The sequence below is a fragment of the Gymnodraco acuticeps genome, unplaced genomic scaffold (genome assembly GCF_902827175.1).
Source record: "Gymnodraco acuticeps unplaced genomic scaffold, fGymAcu1.1, whole genome shotgun sequence".
Lineage (NCBI taxonomy): Eukaryota > Metazoa > Chordata > Actinopteri > Perciformes > Bathydraconidae > Gymnodraco > Gymnodraco acuticeps.
Genome location: NW_022990923.1, coordinates 22828 through 42916, shown reverse-complemented (window position 1 = coordinate 42916; position 20089 = coordinate 22828). Strand labels below are relative to the sequence as shown.

General features: G+C 46.6%; 1 protein-coding gene across 2 annotated transcripts in view; it reads left to right on the top strand.

The window, feature by feature from the left end:
• Nucleotides 1-782: 782 nt before the first annotated feature.
• LOC117558070 (ecto-NOX disulfide-thiol exchanger 1-like) overlaps nt 783-20089 on the top strand; it is a gene marked incomplete at both ends in the record, with an annotated part of 35661 nt that continues 16354 nt past the window's right edge. Inside the window, 3 exon segments of one of the 2 annotated variants that reach the window (XM_034234036.1) lie at nt 783-1016; nt 9465-9677; nt 15342-15448. In XM_034234036.1, the coding sequence (XP_034089927.1) occupies nt 783-1016; nt 9465-9677; nt 15342-15448 (554 nt within the window). 2 annotated transcript variants of the gene reach the window in all.

The following is a 20089-nucleotide window of genomic DNA, read 5'->3' as shown; positions in this document are numbered from 1 at the left end:
TGTTTGAACCCTATATGTCCCCTCAGGTACAGATGTTTGAACCCTATATCTCCCCTCAGGTACAGATGTTTGAACCCTATATCTCCCCTCAGGTACAGATGTTGAACCCTATATCTCCCCTCAGGTAGAGATGTTTGAACCCTATATCTCCCCTCAGGTAGAGATGTTTGAACCCTATATCTCCCCTCAGGTACAGATGTTTGAACCCTATATCTCCCCTCAGGTACAGATGTTGAACCCTATATCTCCCCTCAGGTACAGATGTTTTGAACCCTATATCTCCCCTCAGGTAGAGATGTTTGAACCCTATATCTCTCCTCAGGTACAGATGTTGAACCCTATATCTCCCCTCAGGTACAGATGTGTGAACCCTATATGTCCCCTCAGGTACAGATGTTTGAACCCTATATGTCCCCTCAGGTACAGATGTTTGAACCCTATATCTCCCCTCAGGTACAGATGTTGAACCCTATATCTCCCCTCAGGTACAGATGTTTGAACCCTATATGTCCCCTCAGGTACAGATGTTTGAACCCTATATGTCCCCTCAGGTACAGATGTTTGAACCCTATATGTCCCCTCAGGTAGAGATGTTTGAACCTTATATGTCCCCTCAGGTACAGATGTTTGAACCCTATATGTCCCCTCAGGTACAGATGTTTGAACCCTATATGTCCCCTCAGGTACAGATGTTTGAACCCTATATGTCCCCTCAGGTACAGATGTTTGAACCCTATATGTCCCCTCAGGTACAGATGTTTGAACCCTATATGTCCCCTCAGGGTACCGGATGCGTATCGGGTCCAGCACGGAGAAGAAGGACTCAGGGAGGATCCATGTGGACTTCGCTCAGGCGCGGGATGATCTGTATGAGTGGGAGTGTCAGCAGCGCCTCCTGGCCCGTGAGCAGCGACACCTCCGATTTGTCCACGAGGAAAGACTCCTCCCCCCCTCTCCTCCTCCCATAGTGCACTTCTCCGAACACGAGGCGGCCATGTTGGCAGAGAGACTGAAAGGTGAGGACGGGCAGAGGAGGGAAGTAGTGGAGTACAAATACTTTGTTACTGTACTTAAGTACATGGTTCTGGTATCACCAGAGTGTCTTTAAACACGAGTATCTGTACCTCTACTTGAGTAAAGGATGTGTGTACTTCTACTTGAGTAAAGGATGTGTACTTCTACTTGAGTAAAGGATGTGTGTACTTCTACTTGAGTAAAGGATGTGTGTACTTCTACTTGAGTAAAGGATGTGTGTACTTCTACTTGAGTAAAGGGTGTGTGTACTTTTGCCATCTCTGAGGACAGGTCTCAACACGATTTCACTGACTTAGCTGCCATAAATCGTTGGCGTTACAATAAAGAAATGTTTCCTTTCAATGTTTTAGTTAAAGGTCCCGTGTCATGGCCATTTCTACTGATCATAGTTCCATCGTTGAGCTCTACTAGAATAGATTCACTTTGTTCAATGTTCCAAACTCACATTGGTTTCTCACAGCATCTCTGTGTAGTCTGTGTATTCACTCTCTGTCCTACACGGCTTGTTGGAGCTCCTGCCCCCCCCCCTCCCTGTGAGCCCAGTGGCCGTCTGCGAGACAGCGAGACACGGCGAAACCCAGCCAGAAACACACGCACACCCGCAGCCTGGCTGGGAGTTTGTGTGTGTGCTCACACACCGACTCACAGCCTCGCCGCGTCCCGCCGTCTCAGGGAGGAGAAATCGGCAGAGCTGCAGCTGAGAAAAGATTGAGTGTGTGTTTGAGGACCTAACGGCTCCACGGACGTAATGTAACAGCTCCACGGATTGGTCCATTTGGGTATGGGCACGTCTCCGTTACCCTGGAAGAAAAAGAGAAATGTCCAACGAGGCATTCTGGGGCAGCATAGACAGGTCTTCTCTGTGTTAGAGTGTTACTCGCTACAGGGTGTACTTTGACGGCCCGTCCACACAGCGGCGTGCGTTGAAAGCTTCACCATTCACTTTGAATGGGGTGATGACACTTTTCGCCGAACTGCATTGTGGGAAGCGACGCGGAGCGTTGCTGGCGTGGCTCGCTGCAAAAGTTGAGCAATGTTCAACTTTTGAAGCCTTGGCAGAAGCGTCAGCCAATCGAATCATATGCCAGTACAAGCTCTAGCCAATCAAACCGCTGCTTGTGTGTCAGGGGCGGGAGATTCATGTGATTGGTTGTTGGTAGAGTTTCAGACATGCCCGCCGGCAAGCTTCAACCATGCCACTGTGTGGACGGGCCGTGAGGGTTAGAGACTCTGCAGACCGTTCACATGCAGAAGCTACAGAACACAAGGGGACGGGTCAGAACCAGAGAAGCAGGACATGGGACCTTTAAAGCTCATTCTCTATCTTCTTTGATCCCTTTAATTGTATTAAACTGTCGCCCTCTCTGCCCATTTTCATTCCGGTTAAACCACCACAGTGTTTCTTTTCTATGTACAATAAAATAAGACATTTTTGTGAGAGAAGTGAAAGAAGCATGCTAACTCCGAAGCTCAACCCTTCCTTTCCTCTCAGGGCAGCGAGTGCGCATTAGACCTCGAGAGCAGTGGCAGGCTTTGAACAGTTATATATGACAGTAGACTGTAAATAAAAGCCTCTTTTCCAACAAGCCGTCCTCTGACGCTCCTGCAGGAGGAGTCTGCAGCTGTAGCCATGGATACAGTGATGGAGAAATAAAAAAGCAATCACTTTTTATCCGATATGTTCTAAAATCATGATCTAGGAGCAGATTTAGAGGTCGCTGTTAACACATGTGATTGTTATGGTGTGTGTGTGTGTGTGTGTGTGTGTATAATCTCCCGCTGCCCCCCACTGTGAGAGCTAATCACAGGTGGAGCTCAGAGAGAGGAGTTATTGATATTCTTCATGAACAAACCTCTCTCTCCTGCAGAGAGGAAGTGATGTTCTGACAGATGTGTGTGCCTCTGAGGATGATCTGTGTGTGTGTGTGTGTGTGTGTGTGTGTGTGTGTGTGTGTGTGTGTGTGTGTGTGTGTGTTTAAATGCACACAAAATTCAAGTATTTTGCCCTTATTGCAACAAAGACCTGTGTAAATGGGAATGAACATTATTGTGATTCCTGTTTACCTGCAGCAGTGGATACTCAGCTAAAAGAAAAGACACAGATACTGATTTACAAAATGATTAGTTTACATTTTGATAAATATTTAAAATAGTAATAAATGTCACCTCCTGCAGCCAAATGGAATATAAATTATGTGTAATAATACAAAGGTACTGCTTACTGTGACGCAGCGTCCACACGGCGGCGTGCGTTGACGCTTGCCGGTGGGCGTGTCTGAAAGTCGACCAACAACCAATCACATGAATCTCCCGCCCCGGACACACAAGCACGCGGTTCGATTGGCTAGAGCTTGTCCTGGCAGATGATTCGATTGGCTGGCGCTTCCGTCGACGCTTGAAAAGTTGAACTTCTCTCAACTTTCAGCGCGAGCAACGGAGCAACCACAATGCAGTTCGGCAAAGCGTGACGTCACCCCATTCAAATTGAATGGGCAGCGTTTCCGTTGAAGCTTCAACGCACGCCGCCGTGTGGACGGGCCGTAAGGAGACTATGACTCCATGGGGCTTTTATTTTGAAAAACATGCCTCTTCCTGAGCAAATATAATACTCCATATTATATATATATTATAAGCATTATATTATAAAATATTATTATACGTTTATTTATACAGCACCTTCCTTGCAATACAAAAAAAATCTTTAGGACCAAAAACACAAAATGACATTTAAATGTGATTGAAATGTCATTAAAGGAGAGACTGGAGAGAGAAGGGATATACAGCGCAGTCAGAGATAAGGGCTGTTGTAGAGGAGACTCTGAAGGTCACTCTCCTCCTCCTCCTCCTCCTCCTCCTCCTCCTCCTCCTCCTCCTCCTCCTCCTCCTCCTCCCTCCTCCTCCTCCTCCTCCTCCTCCTCCTCCTCCTCCTCCTGTAGTTTTACAGTAGAAAGTGTTTAATCTCCTCACTTCCAGCACACTATCCTCACTGTGAGGATATAAAGCTCAGCTCTGGTAGCGTTGCGCTGCTTCTAGATTAAATCAATATGGTTTAATGCATATTGGAGAAAACCCAGACACAAAATAATCCCTTCTGTTAGGATGAAACTCAGCCCACATCTACGGCACCTAACAACATGTCACATACAGAACTCTATGGGACCTTTATTTTGAAAGACACGCCTCTCCCTGAGCTTCCTGATAGGATAAAGTGACTCTGGCTGAAACACTACTCAAGCTTTTACACGTGTGTGATTGTGTAAAAGCTTGTGGTTCATGTAGCATTAGCATCTGTTAGCACCACAGGAATAATAAAGATCCAGCAGTCATACAGTGTTTCTCCTGCTTTGTTAATGTTTGCTCCTGAATCCCCAGTTTAGCTCCCTAACCTCCGCCCATCCGTCCCCTAATACCCAACATAAACAGCCATGTTTTTGCTCTGAAGAACCCTTTATGAACCCCCCCCCCCCTCACACGGCGGCTCATTGTGCTCGCTGTAATGTGACTGTAATCTGCTGCAGAGCCTGAATGGAGCTTTATCAGCAGAGGAAGACTCTTCTTACCGGTTGTGTTGCGCCGGGTATTGAGCTCATTAAACGCTCTCTAATTCACTCTGTTCTGCACTCACATTATTATTCAAATGTGTTGGAAAGCGCTGCTCAGAGACTCTGAGAGCAGGGCTGGGTAGAAAGTGGAAATCAGAAATGCAGTTTGTGCTCACAGCCGTGAACAGAGAGCGCCCCCAGAGAGAGATTTCTGGATATCTCTCCACGTCTCAGTCCTCAGCAGCTTCTGTTGTTGGATTAGCCCCACTGAACGCTAAAGGTCCCGTGAAACGACTTCCTGTGATCTGCACCCCCCGTTAGCTGCGATGGGCCGTGAGACAGGAAGCAGTTCTCTCTTCTGATGGATCCATTATAAGCAGAGTCTCAGCAGTAAAAGCACATCAGTGTGTTCCTTTCATGCAGTAAGATTACATTTAGTTTATCTGGATATAGTCTGGTGTAGTTGTCTGTTTAGTTTGGGGGTATTATTGGTTAGAGTTGGTTACATTTTGGGGTTTTAAGTTTGCCTAGTTTGGGGTACGGTTTGGGGTATAGTTTGGGGTATAGTTTAGGGTATAGTTGGTTGTATTTGGGGTTTTAAGTTTGCCTAGTTTGGGGTATAGTTTGGGGTATAGTTTGGGGTATAGTTTAGGGTATAGTTTGGGGTATAGTTTGGGGTATAGTTTAGGGTATAGTTTGGGGTATAGTTTAGGGTATAGTTTGGGGTATAGTTAGGGTATAGTTTGGGGTATAGTTTGGGGTATAGTTTAGGGTATAGTTTAGGGTATAGTTTGGGGTATAGTTTAGGGTATAGTTTGGGGTATAGTTTGGGGTATAGTTTAGGGTATAGTTTGGGGTATAGTTTGGGGTATAGTTTAGGGTATAGTTTGGGGTATAGTTTAGGGTATAGTTGGGGTATAGTTTGGGGTATAGTTTAGGGTATAGTTTGGGGTATAGTTTGGGGTATAGTTTAGGGTATAGTTTGGGGTATAGTTTGGGGTATAGTTTAGGGTATAGTTTGGGGTATAGTTTGGGGTATTGTTGGTTGTATTTGGGGTTTTAAGTTTGCCTAGTTTGGGGTATAGTTTGGGGTATAGTTTAGGGTATAGTTTGGGGTATAGTTTAGGGTATAGTTTGGGGTATAGTTTAGGGTATAGTTTGGGGTAAAGTTTGGGGTATAGTTTAGGGTATAGTTTGGGGTATAGTTTGGGGTATAGTTTAGGGTATAGTTTAGGGTATAGTTTGGGGTATAGTTTAGGGTATAGTTTGGGGTATAGTTTGGGTATAGTTTAGGGTATAGTTTGGGGTATAGTTTAGGGTATAGTTTGGGGTATAGTTTGGGGTATAGTTTGGGGTATAGTTTAGGGTATAGTTTGGGGTATAGTTTAGGGTATAGTTTGGGGTATAGTTTGGGTATAGTTTAGGGTATAGTTTGGGGTATAGTTTGGGTATTGTTGGTTGTATTTGGGGTTTTAAGTTTGCCTAGTTTGGGGTATAGTTTGGGGTATAGTTTGGGGTATAGTTTAGGGTATAGTTTGGGGTATAGTTTGGGGTATAGTTTGGGGTATAGTTTGGGGTATAGTTTGGGGTATAGTTTAGGGTATAGTTTGGGGTATAGTTTGGGGTATAGTTTAGGGTATAGTTTAGGGTATAGTTTGGGGTATAGTTTGGGGTATAGTTTGGGGTATAGTTTAGGGTATAGTTTGGGGTATAGTTTGGGGTATAGTTTGGGGTATAGTTTAGGGTATAGTTTGGGGTATAGTTTGGGGTATAGTTTAGGGTATAGTTTGGGGTATAGTTTAGGGTATAGTTTGGGGTATAGTTTGGGGTATAGTTTAGGGCAGGGGTAGGCAAGTAAGTTTGGCCGTGGGCCAATTTTTTGCTGAGCCGCAAGATGGCGGGCCAGAACATAATCAAAGCCTAATTCAAGGAAATTATTTTGGTAAGAGGGCGCAGCGCCCCTGTTCCCCGGTTCAGAAAAAACTCTATCGCTGATGACCCTCCCCATCAACACTCTGATGCGCAGTCAGATCCGCTGATTGGTTCACTGATGATATAGGCACCCAATCCAGAGCCTCTGGCTAGACCCGCCCAAAGGGAGGCTCGTCCTCTCTAGCCCCATTTCAGTCCCAAAGCCAGGGCTATTGTCTGTATTTTAACAGACTTATCTTTTAAATTGAGGTGTATTTATTGTTCTCTTCAAAGTTTATTTTTCTCTGAAATTTTAGGGAGGATGGTCCTCCCTTTCCTCAATGGACGAGTCTCCACTGAGTAAAGTAGAGTTATTAACTAGGTAGCAGTGTTATTTAACATTTTATTCTGATAAGTATTGTCAAGTTCTCTGGGTTTTTGGCATTTATTTGAGTGTTTGCACATTTGAGAGGCTTGAGGGGCAACAGAGGACGCATGGACAACTGGAATCCTTTTTCCTTTTCTTTATTTAAACTTTTCAAGGACACATTATATTCTTTCAGGTTGAAAACCTTTAAAAAATACCAAAGGACAAAATAAATCAATTACAGCATTTTGCTTTGCAATTTAATATATTATAACCTAAATTAATCAGTAACCAAGTATTTTACTCAAACTCAATGTATTTAATATATAGTTAAATAAGTACTTTAATTGACCTGGTTCCCCCCAATTTGCCATATGTGACCCGCTCTATCGAAATCAGTCGAAAGTCGCAACGGCTCATTTCAAAAATAAACGTGGATATGCGTAAAAAACTAGTTTTTCGGGGTTCGAGTGTTTTGTTTGATTTTAAATAAACAAAGTCTTGGCTTTCAGAATATGACATTTTTATTTCCAAAATCACACGATAAATACATGTTTGAAGCTTGTAAAGGGCAGATGACAGCTCTCCCTCGCCACCCTGCTCTTCCACAGCGCAGCTTCCCCTCCCTCCGCTGACATTATGAATGTAAGCTGATATTTCGGGACAGAATTTATTTTACCGTAATTTGAAACTTACCGGTCATGTTTCAATAATAATAATAAGAATGGTGTAGCAGAGTTTCCGTTAGCAGGTAATCACCGGACTATGACCGGATATGCTGATGTTTAAAACTCAGTTAATGGGGCTCATTTTTATATTGCTTCAGTTTATAATCGTTACAGATCGAAAAGTTCAGATTCATTTTTCAATAAATGATTCCACAAACAACAAACAACATAATTATTACATTCAAACAAACTACTTGTAGTAGATGAAGGACATTATTCAAAAGTTTACATTAACTTTGAATAATAACACGGGAGAAACGAATGCTCTCTTTTCCCCTCTCCCTCTCTCTCTCCTGACAGCCCGTCAGTTTCTCATGCAGCTCGCTAAACAGTGGGCGGGGCTTCAGGTGATTATGCAGAGCTGCATGTCTCCGTCAGACTCAGCAGCTGATCTGATCTCTCTCGGTCCGGTTATACTTCACTCGCGTTTATATCGATCAGATCCAGCTCTCCTGATCGGCCTTTATAGAGAGCACCGATCAAACTATTAAGAGTTAATATCGGCCGATAGTGACCGGCGGCCGATCAATCAGCGGCTTTTATGTTGTAAAAAAATAAATAAAATAAAATCTCTAAATAATATTGTATTAGTGATTCTCAAAATTACGGGCCAAATATTATTGCTGGCGGGCCAACAATGGCCCGCGGGCCGCCTGTTGCCGACCCATGGTTTAGGGTATAGTTTGGGGTATAGTTTAGGGTATAGTTTTCGGTTTAGCTTGGGGTATAGTTGGTTATATTTGGGGTTCTACATTGTCCTAGTTTGGGGTATAGTTTTCGGTTTAGTTTTCGGTTTAGTTTAGGGTATAGTTTTCGTTTTAGTTTGGGGTATAGTTGGTTATATTTGGGGTTCTACGTTGTCCTAGTTTTCGGTTTAGTTTGGGGTATAGTTTTCGGTTTAGTTTTCGGGGATGTTGTTTGTTATACTTTAGGGTTATAGTTGGGGGTTATTATTTGGTTATTATTTGAGGCTATAGTTGATTTTATTTTGGGGTTATTTTTTATTATAATTTTAGGTTAGGGTTAGCTGTAGTTTTAAAGTAGCAGTTGCTTATAATTTGAGGTATTAGTTGGTTTTAATGAGAGGTTATAATTTGTAATTTGGTTGGTAGTAATCTGGGGTTATAGTAAGGGATGGGGTTTATATCAGGTGGTATTTTGGGGGTATGTAATTACTGCTAATAGTTAGTTACAGTTGGTCATAGTTTGGGGTTATGGTTGGTTTTGGTTTAGTGGTCATAGTTCAATGAATTGTTGGGTTAATGTCAGTGTAGTTAGAGTTATATGTTGGGATCATTTGGGGTGATGGTTGGTAATATTTTGGGATTGTAGTAGTTGTGGTTTTGATAGTCTAGTTGGGATTTAGTTCAACTAAAATTGTTCTTCTCTCCAAAACGTTTTTATAGACATATTTCCAGAACAGAGAGCAGGAGAGACTCTGACTGCGCTCCAATAGAAACATTCAGAGAACTCTTATTCTGAAATCTGGATCTGCTGAGTGATTGTTGAAGAACTGTACATCTGGTCCTGATTACTGTCATCTTGCAATATACTTGTAAAATAAATAGTTATCAACGCAATAAACCGTGTTTCATTTGGTCTAAATGTACATTATTTTACATCATATTCTATTTCCCCTCTGCTCCCAGTACTAGATGGGTTAAAAGCAGAGAACACATGTCACTGTGTGCGCTCCGCGTGTGTGACCATTAAAGAGGGTTCCATCCTCCAATTGCCTCATTTACACGTATATAGACTTTATAGACTGTATATAGTATTTTATTATTTATGTTGCATTGCTGGAGGAGCTCAGGTCAGAAGCTGCTGAGCATGTGACGATAACACCTTTGAATCATTGAATCTTTTGAATCCTCCCAGCAGACGACCAGACCTTCGGCGAGGCCACGGCGGTGCTCTTCACCTGGATCGACCGCGGAGAGGTGAACCGCCGCACCGCCAACAACTTCTACTCCATGATCCAGTCGGCCAACAGCCACGTGCGCCGGCTGATGAGCGAGAAGGCTCAGCACGAGGAGGAGATGGAGCGCGCCAAGGAGGCGTTCAAGAGCGCCCTGGTGGCCATCCTCAGCCAGTGTAAGCACTCTTTATTATCTATAACCAGCAGGGAGTCAGGTCGACGACTGGGACGCCTTCACCGAGAGACCGTCAGGTGAGTTCCTCTCACTGCGGGTTCATGAAGACTCCTCAGGAGGCTCGTCAGAACAAGGCATGAACAACACGGGTTCCCAAAGGGGGCCTCTATCGTATCATGTCCATTTCATGTTAATATACATCAACATGTTTTCCCCTCTTCTTCATGTCTCTTCTACATCAACATGTGTCCCCTCTTCTTCATGTCTCTTCTTCATCAACATGTGTCCCCTCTTCTTCATGTCTCTTCTACATCAACATGTGTCCCCTCTTCTTCATGTCTCTTCTACATCAACATGTGTCCCCTCTTCTTCATGTCTCTTCTTCATCAACATGTGTCCCCTCTTCTTCATGTCTCTTCTACATCAACATGTGTCCCTTCTTCTTCATGTCTCTTCTACATCAACATGTGTCCCCTCTTCTTCATGTCTCTTCTACATCAACATGTGTCCCCTCTTCTTCATGTCTCTTCTACATCAACATGTGTCCCCTCTTCTTCATGTCTCTTCTACATCAACATGTGTCCCCTCTTCTTCATGTCTCTTCTACATCAACACGTGTCCCCTCTTCTTCATGTCTCTTCTACATCAACACGTGTCCCCTCTTCTCCATGTCTCTTCTACATCAACACGTGTCCCCTCTTCTTCATGTCTCTTCTTCATCAACATGTGTCCCCTCTTCTTCATGTCTCTTCTACATCAACATGTGTCCCCTCTTCTCCATGTCTCTTCTACATCAACATGTGTCCCCTCTTCTCCATGTCTCCTCTACATCAACATGTGTCCCCTCTTCTTCATGTCTCTTCTACATCAACATGTGTTCCCTCTTCTCCATGTCTCCTCTACATTAACATGTGTCCCCTCTTCTTCATGTCTCCTCTACATCAACATGTGTCCCCTCTTCTCCATGTCTCCTCTACATCAACATGTGTCCCCTCTTCTTCATGTCTCTTCTACATCAACATGTGTCCCCTCTTCTCCATGTCTCTTCTACATCAACATGTGTCCCCTCTTCTTCATGTCTCTTCTACATCAACATGTGTCCCCTCTTCTCCATGTCTCTTCTACATCAACATGTGTCCCCTCTTCTCCATGTCTCCTCTACATCAACATGTGTCCCCTCTTCTTCGTGTCTCTTCTACATCAACATGTGTCCCCTCTTCTTCATGTCTCTTCTACATCAACATGTGTCCCCTCTTCTTCATGTCTCTTCTCATCAACATGTGTCCCCTCTTCTTCATGTCTCCTCTACATCAACATGTGTCCCCTCTTCTTCATGTCTCTTCCACATCAACATGTGTCCCCTCTTCTTCATGTCTCTCCTACATCAACATGTGTCCCCTCTTCTTCATGTCTCTTCTACATCAACATGTGTCCCCTCTTCTTCATGTCTCCTCTACATCAACATGTGTCCCCTCTTCTTCATGTCTCTTCCACATCAACATGTGTCCCCTCTTCTTCATGTCTCTCCTACATCAACATGTGTCCCCTCTTCTTCATGTCTCTTCTACATCAACATGTGTCCCCTCTTCTTCATGTCTCTTCTAAATGAGCTGATCAGATTTTGGCCACTTGATGATGTCATAGCGATGTGTTGTCTTGTGTAACCATTAGCCAATCAGCAACCAAGGTAACCCCCCCCCCCCCCCCCCCCTTATCACCTGAATCTCCTCTAGAGCTCCATTGAGTTCTTTGTAACCAAACCTCTCTCAGAGGGGCGTGGGGAGGGGCTCCTTATTTTCATCTGAAGTAGCAGACAGAGAATCAGCACTTTGGAAACAGGGCTGAAACAGAGGGGATTATGGGTAATGCTGCAATGATCTGTTTGGTGTTTCATCCAATCAGAGACAGGCTCTGGATATATCTGTGGTATATTGATGAAGAGGAGGATGATGATAAGGCACCTTTAAAACTTGTGACCCGCTCAGATGTCAGAGCTTCAGACCGTGAAGCCGCTCTCTCACCCCTCGTCCATTTTAAAGCTTCTTTCCTCCATGCGAGTCGAGGGTCTCAGTCTCCATGACAACCCTCCCTCCCCCCGTCCATCGTCTCGCATCAGCTGCTGATCTGAAGCTCTGCTGAAACCGCTCTATTCAGGCTTTATGTTCCCTGGAACGAGGAATTTGACTTGGTGTTGTGGTGCATGCATAAAAACAACACATTTAAAACACAGACATGGAACTATACGAATCTAAAATAGAGCAAGACGTAGACATGGAATACAAATTGGCAGTAATGAAAAAAGAAAACAGAAATTGTTGTACATTTTGTGCATACGACAATATATCATTACTGCCGATCATCCTCTTCATCTTCATCTTCATCATCATCCTCTTCATCTTCTTCTTCATCATCATCATCCTCTTCATCATCATCCTCTTCATCTTCATCACCATCATCTTCATCTTCATCATCATCCTCCTCTTCATCCTCCTCCTCCTCCTCCTCCTCCTCTTCATCCTCTTCATCCTCCTCCTCCTCCTCCTCCTCCTCTTCATCCTCTTCATCCTCCTCCTCCTCCTCCTCCTCCTCTTCCTCTTCATCATATTGATGTTTCTCAGGTGAGTGCTCCTGAGTTTCTGTGATGGTCAGAAAGTCTGCAGGAAATGAAATGATGTAACTTTGATGGAAATGTGAAAGCAAAGAGAAACGCTTGAAGGCAGCGTCAGCGTCAATGTAGTGCAGTCTGACCTTCAGAGTGAAGCGCAGACTGCACTACATTAACCTAGAGGTCGCAGTCTGACCTTCAGAGTGAAGCGCAGACTGCACTACATTAACCTAGAGGTCGCAGTCTGACCTTCAGAGTGAAGTGCAGACTGCACTACATTAACCTAGAGGTCGCAGTCTGACCTTCAGAGTGAAGCGCAGACTGCACTACATTAACCTAGAGGTCGCAGTCTGACCTTCAGAGTGAAGCGCAGACTGCACTACATTAACCTAGAGGTCGCAGTCTGACCTTCAGAGTGAAGCGCAGACTGCACTACATTAACCTAGAGGTCGCAGTCTGACCTTCAGAGTGAAGCGCAGACTGCACTACATTAACCTAGAGGTCGCAGTCTGACCTTCAGAGTGAAGCGCAGACTGCACTACATTAACCTAGAGGTCGCAGTCTGACCTTCAGAGTGAAGCGCAGACTGCACTACATTAACCTAGAGGTCGCAGTCTGACCTTCAGAGTGAAGCGCAGACTGCACTACATTAACCTAGAGGTCGCAGTCTGACCTTCAGAGTGAAGCGCAGACTGCACTACATTAACCTAGAGGTCGCAGTCTGACCTTCAGAGTGAAGCGCAGACTGCACCTACATTAACCTAGAGGTCGCAGTCTGACCTTCAGAGTGAAGCGCAGACTGCACTACATTAACCTAGAGGGTCGCAGTCTGACCTTCAGAGTGAAGCGCAGACTGCACTACATTAACCTAGAGGTCGCAGTCTGACCTTCAGAGTGAAGCGCAGACTGCACTACATTAACCTAGAGGTCGCAGTCTGACCTTCAGAGTGAAGCGCAGACTGCACTACATTAACCTAGAGGTCGCAGTCTGACCTTCAGAGTGAAGCGCAGACTGCACTACATTAACCTAGAGGTCGCAGTCTGACCTTCAGAGTGAAGCGCAGACTGCACTACATTAACCTAGAGGTCGCAGTCTGACCTTCAGAGTGAAGCCGCAGACTGCACTACATTAACCTAGAGGTCGCAGTCTGACCTTCAGAGTGAAGCGCAGACTGCACTACATTAACCTAGAGGTCGCAGTCTGACCTTCAGAGTGAAGCGCAGACTGCACTACATTAACCTAGAGGTTGCAGTCTGACCTTCAGAGTGAAGCGCAGACTGCACTACATTAACCTAGAGGTCGCAGTCTGACCTTCAGAGTGAAGCGCAGACTGCACTACATTAACCTAGAGGTCGCAGTCTGACCTTCAGAGTGAAGCGCAGACTGCACTACATTAACCTAGAGGTCGCAGTCTGACCTTCAGAGTGAAGCGCAGACTGCACTAACCGAGCACTTACTGTGCGCTGATGCTGCCTGTGAGTCCTGAGGTGCAGCTGCAGGGATGTAAGTACACACAGCAGCAGAGACACACGTCACATGACCTCTTATTGTATATATTATATTATATTATATTAAGTACTGCAATTCTGCTGGAGTCAATACTATGAGTATATACAGGGGTGCACATCACCGGTACGCATGTGCGGCAACAATCTGAAATGCGTACCGTCACTTGTGTCACAAAGCTCATTTGAGTACCGACGTACTTGTGAAGCTTTTCCAGAAGGCGGTTAGCTCACCGGACGATAGAGTCGGGCTCCGTGTGCACAGACAGGGCTGCTGTTAACGCTGCCTACAACAGCTGATCACAACGTCCACACGCTCTGTGGCCACGAAGCTCTGCCCTCCACTACCACCCCCCCCCCCCCCCCGTTGACATTTGCGACGATACAGAGGACTTCATGGGAACTTTGAGGGGAGCCAGAAGTTGGAGTACCAAACACTGACTCCAGTACCTCACTGAGTACCTCTCTGAGAGAGTTGTGTGCACCCCTGAGTATAGGGACCTTTAAGTAGCACGTTGCATTGTTAGAGGTAGACCTTAGACTCTAGAGGTCAAACTAAAGCAGATGTTTGTTAGACCTTAGACTCTAGAGGTCAAACTAAAGCAGATGTTTGTTAGAGGTAGACCTTAGACTCTAGAGGTCAAACTAAAGCAGATGTTTGTTAGACCTTAGACTCTAGAGGTCAAACTAAAGCAGATGTTTGTTAGAGGTAGACCTTAACCTTTAAAGGTCAAACTAAAGCAGATGTTTCTTAGACCTTAGACTCTAGAGGTCAAACTAAAGCAGATGTTTGTTAGAGGTAGACCTTAGACTCTAGAGGTCAAACTAAAGCAGATGTTTGTTAGAGGTAGACCTTAGACTCTAGAGGTCAAACTAAAGCAGATGTTTGTTAGACCTTAGACTCTAAAGGTCAAACTAAAGCAGATGTTTGTTAGAGGTAGACCTTAGACTCTAGAGGTCAAACTAAAGCAGATGTTTGTTAGAGGTAGACCTTAGACTCTAGAGATCAAACTAAAGCAGATGTTTGTTAGAGGTAGACCTTAGACTCTAAAGGTCAAACTAAAGCAGATGTTTGTTAGAGGTAGACCTTAGACTCTAAAGGTCAAACTAAAGCAGATGTTTGTTAGACGTAGACCTTAACCTCTAGAGGTCAAACTAAAGCAGATGTTTGTTAGAGGTAGACCTTAACCTCTAGAGGTCAAACTAAAGCAGATGTTTGTTAGAGGTAGACCTTAGACTCTAAAGGTCAAACTAAAGCAGATGTTTTGCGTAATGAGTCATTCAACAACTCACATTTAGCAAGCTCTATTTAAGTGAATATAAGATCAGGTCACGATTAAGAGACCGCATCACGTCCTTAGCATGGACTTCACTACATTAGAGCGGTGCCTTTCACCCTGAGGTCAGTGTGTCTCCTCTGCTGTGTGAGCCTCAGTCAGTGCTACACCGCTACATAAACGCCCTGTTTTCTCCTCCTCTTCCTCTTCTTCCTCCTCTTCCTCCTCCTCTTCCTCCTCCTCCTCCTCCTCCTCTTCCTCCTCCTTCACCCCAAAGTCGAGCAGATCACAGGCGTTTTCACCGCCGCCACGAGGCAAAAGGCATGGGACCATTTCTCAAAAGCTCAGCGCAAGAACATAGACATTTGGCACAAGCAGTGTGAGGTTGGTATCAAACTGTGGAGACGCTTTCATGTACAAAGTGATGACATTACAGACATCCTCTTCCTGGAACGCGTGAGGCGCTGCCATGGAAACAGCAGCCACGAGCGCGTGAGAGATTATTCAGGAGGAGTCAGATCTGGGTAACGAGGACCAACAGGAGGAGGGCCGCTGGTTAGGGTCTGATCTGAGAGGGGCTCCACATGATGTTAGATATCACTGGAGGTGTTACAGCGTCCTCTGTTAGAGGACACACAGGAGCTGCTCTGAGGTGGTGGGAGGTGTTACAGCGTCCTCTGTTAGAGGACATACAGTAGCTGCTCTGAGGTGATGGGAGGTGTTACAGCGTCCTCTGTTAGAGGACATACAGTAGCTGCTCTGAGGTGGTGGGAGGTGTTACAGCGTCCTCTGTTAGAGGACACACAGTAGCTGCTCTGAGGTGGTGGGAGGTGTTACAGCGTCCTCTGTTAGAGGACACACAGTAGCTGCTCTGAGGTGGTGGGAGGTGTTACAGCGTCCTCTGTTAGAGGACACACAGTAGCTGCTCTGAGGTGATGGGAGGTGTTACAGCTGCCTCTGTTAGAGGACATACAGTAGCTGCTCTGAGGTGGTGGGAGGTGTTACAGCTGCCTCTGTTAGAGGACATACAGTAGCTGCTCTGAGGTGGTGGGAGGTGTTACAGCTGCCTCTGTTAGAGGACATACAGTAGCTGCTCTGAGGTGGTGGGAGGTGTTACAGCTGCCCCTGTTATAGGACACACAGTAGCTGCTCTGAGGTGGTGGGAGGTGTTACAGCGTCCTCTGTTAGAGGACACACAGTAGCTGGTGGGAGGTGTTACAGCGTCCTCTGTTAGAGGACACACAGTAGCTGATGGGAGGTGTTACAGCGTCCTCTGTTAGAGGACACACAGTAGCTGCTCTGAGGTGGTGGGAGTTGTTACAGCTGCCTCTGTTAGAGGACATACAGCAGCTGCTCTGAGGTGATGGGAGGTGTTACAGCGTCCTCTGTTAGAGGACATACAGCAGCTGCTCTGAGGTGATGGGAGGTGTTACAGCGTCCTCTGTTAGAGGACACACAGGAGCTGCTCTGAGGTGATGGGAGGTGTTACAGGGTCCTCTGTTAGAGGACAAACAGTAGCTGCTCTGAGGTGGTGGGAGGTGTTACAGCATCCTCTGTTAGAGGACACACAGTAGCTGCTCTGAGGTGATGGGAGGTGTTACAGCTGCCTCTGTTAGAGGACACACAGTAGCTGCTCTGAGGTGGTGGGAGGTGTTACAGCTGCCTCTGTTAGAGGACATACAGTAGCTGCTCTGAGGTGATGGGAGGTGTTACAGCTGCCTCTGTTAGAGGACATACAGTAGCTGCTCTGAGGTGGTGGGAGGTGTTACAGCAGCCTCTGTTAGAGGACACATGACAGCATGCTCTGATGTGATGGGAGGTGTTACAGCTGCCTCTGTCAGAGTACATACAGTAGCTGCTCTGAGGTGGTGGGAGGTGTTACAGCGTCCTCTGTTAGAGGACACATTACAACATGCTCTGAGGTGATGGGAGGTGTTACAGCTGCCTCTGTTAGAGGACATACAGTAGCTGCTCTGATGTGGTGGGAGGTGTTACAGCGTCCTCTGTTAGAGGACACATTACAGCATGCTCTGAGGTGATGGGAGGTGTTACAGCTGCCTCTGTTAGAGGACATACAGTAGCTGCTCTGAGGTGATGGGAGGTGTTACAGCTGCCTCTGTTAGAGGACACACAGTAGCTGCTCTGAGGTGGTGGGAGGTGTTACAGCGTCCTCTGTTAGAGAACATACAGCAGCTGCTCTGAGGTGATGGGAGGTGTTACAGCTGCCTCTGTTAGAGGACACATGACAGCATGCTCTGAGGTGATGGGAGGTGTTACAGCTGCCTCTGTTAGAGGACACACAGTAGCTGCTCTGAGGTGGTGGGAGGTGTTACAGCGTCCTCTGTTAGAGGACACATTACAGCATGCTCTGAGGTGATGGGAGGTGTTACAGCTGCCTCTGTTAGAGGACACACAGTAGTTGCTCTGAGGTGATGGGAGGTGTTACAGCTGCCTCTGTCAGAGGACATACAGTAGCTGCTCTGAGGTGGTGGGAGATGTTACAGCGTCCTCTGTTAGAGGACACACAGTAGCTGCTCTGAGGTGGTGGGAGGTGTTACAGCGTCCTCTGTTAGAGGACACACAGTAGCTGCTCTGAGGTGATGGGAGGTGTTACAGCGTCCTCTGTTAGAGGAACTACAGGAGCTGCTCTGAGGTGATGGGAGGTGTTACAGCGTCCTCTGTTAGAGTAACTACAGGAGCTGCTCTGAGGTGGTGGGAGGTGTTACAGCTGCCTCTGTTAGAGGAACTACAGTAGCTGCTCTGAGGTGGTGGGAGGTGTTACAGCTGCCTCTGTCAGAGGACATACAGTAGCTGCTCTGAGGTGGTGGGAGGGGTTACAGCTTCCTCTCTTAGAGGACACACAGTAGCTGCTCTGAGGTGATGGGAGGGGTTACAGCTTCCTCTGTCAGAGGACATACAGTAGCTGCTCTGAGGTGATGGGAGGTGTTACAGCTGCCTCTGTCAGAGGACATACAGTAGCTGCTCTGAGGTGGTGGGAGGGGTTACAGCTTCCTCTGTTAGAGGACACACAGTAGCTGCTCTGAGGTGATGGGAGGGGTTACAGCTTCCTCTGTTAGAGGACACACAGTAGCTGCTCTGAGGTGGTGGGAGGTGTTACAGCGTCCTCTGTTAGAGGACACATTACAGCATGGTCTGAGGTGATGGGAGGTGTTACAGCTGCCTCTGTCAGAGGACATACAGTAGCTGCTCTGAGGTGATGGGAGGTGTTACAGCGTCCTCTGTTAGAGGACACACAGTAGCTGCTCTGATGTGGTGGGAGGTGTTACAGCGTCCTCTGTTAGAGGACACATGACAGCATGCTCTGAGGTGATGGGAGGTGTTACAGCTGCCTCTGTCAGAGGACATACAGTAGCTGCTCTGAGGTGATGGGAGGTTTTACAGCGTCCTCTGTTAGAGGACACACAGTAGCTGCTCTGATGTGGTGGGAGGTGTTACAGCGTCCTCTGTTAGAGGACACATGACAGCATGCTCTGAGGTGATGGGAGGTGTTACAGCTGCCTCTGTTAGAGGACATACAGTAGCTGCTCTGAGGTGATGGGAGGTGTTACAGCTGCCTCTGTTAGAGGACACACAGTAGCTGCTCTGAGGTGATGGGAGGTGTTACAGCTGCCTCTGTTAGAGGACATACAGTAGCTGCTCTGAGGTGATGGGAGGTGTTACAAGCTGCCTCTGTCAGAGGACATACAGTAGCTGCTCTGAGGTGATGGGAGGTGTTACAGCTGCCTCTGTCAGAGGACATACAGGAGCTCCTCTGATGTGGTGGGAGGTGTTACAGCGTCCTCTGTTAGAGGACACACAGTAGCTGCTCTGAGGTGATGGGAGGTGTTACAGCGTCCTCTGTTAGAGGACATACAGGAGCTCCTCTGAGGTGATGGGAGGTGTTACAGCGTCCTCTGTTAGAGGACATACAGTAGCTGCTCTGAGGTGGTGGGAGGTGTTACAGCGTCCTCTGTTAGAGGACATACAGTAGCTGCTCTGAGGTGATGGGAGGTGTTACAGCTTCCTCTGTTAGAGGACATACAGTAGCTGCTCTGAGGTGATGGGAGGGGTTACAGCGTCCTCTGTTAGAGGACATACAGTAGCTGCTCTGAGGTGGTGGGAGGTGTTACAGCGTCCTCTGTTAGAGGACACATGACAGCATGCTCTGAGGTGATGGGAGGTGTAACGGCCCGTCCACACAGCAGCGTGCGTTGAAGCTTCCAACGCTTCTGCCCATTCACTTTGAATGGGGTGACGTCAATTTTAGCCGAGATGCATTTTGGGAAGCGACGTGGAGCGTTGCCGGCGTAGCTGGCGTCAAAAGTTGAGCAATGTTCAACTTTTGACGCCTCGATGGAGGCGTCAGCCAATGAAATCCTGTTTATTCAAATCTGCCAGTACAATCGCATAGCCAATCAAACCGCGTGTATGCTGGGAGAGACTACGCAGGTCATTTCCTCATATTCAAACAAATTGAGGGGAAATTCATTGTAGCGGTAGTGAATCACCCGGTGCTGTATGATCAGTCTCTGTTCATCTACCGGGATACAAACTGGAGGAGCGAGGCATGGAGGGAGGAGGCAGAGACAGTGGGTGAAACTGGTAGGTTTTCGCCTGTTTGGGGATTTTATATCCAGTTTACTTTGTTTTAACATTGCTATTGCTTTGTATGTCGGGGGCGGGAGATTCATGTGATTGGTTGTTGGTCGTGTTGCTCGCAAAAAATCCCCAAGCTTCAGATACGCCCACCTCCAAGCGTCAACGCACGCTGCTGTGTGGACGCTCCGTTACAGCTGCGTCTGTTAGAGGACACATGACAGCATGCTCTGAGGTGGTGGGAGGTGTTACAGCGTCCTCTGTTAGAGGACATACAGCAGCTGCTCTGAGGTGGTGGGAGGTGTTACAGCTGCCTCTGTTAGAGGACATACAGAAGCTGCTCTGAGGTGGTGGGAGGTGTTACAGCTGCCTCTGTTATAGGACACACAGTAGCTGCTCTGAGGTGGTGGGAGGTGTTACAGCGTCCTC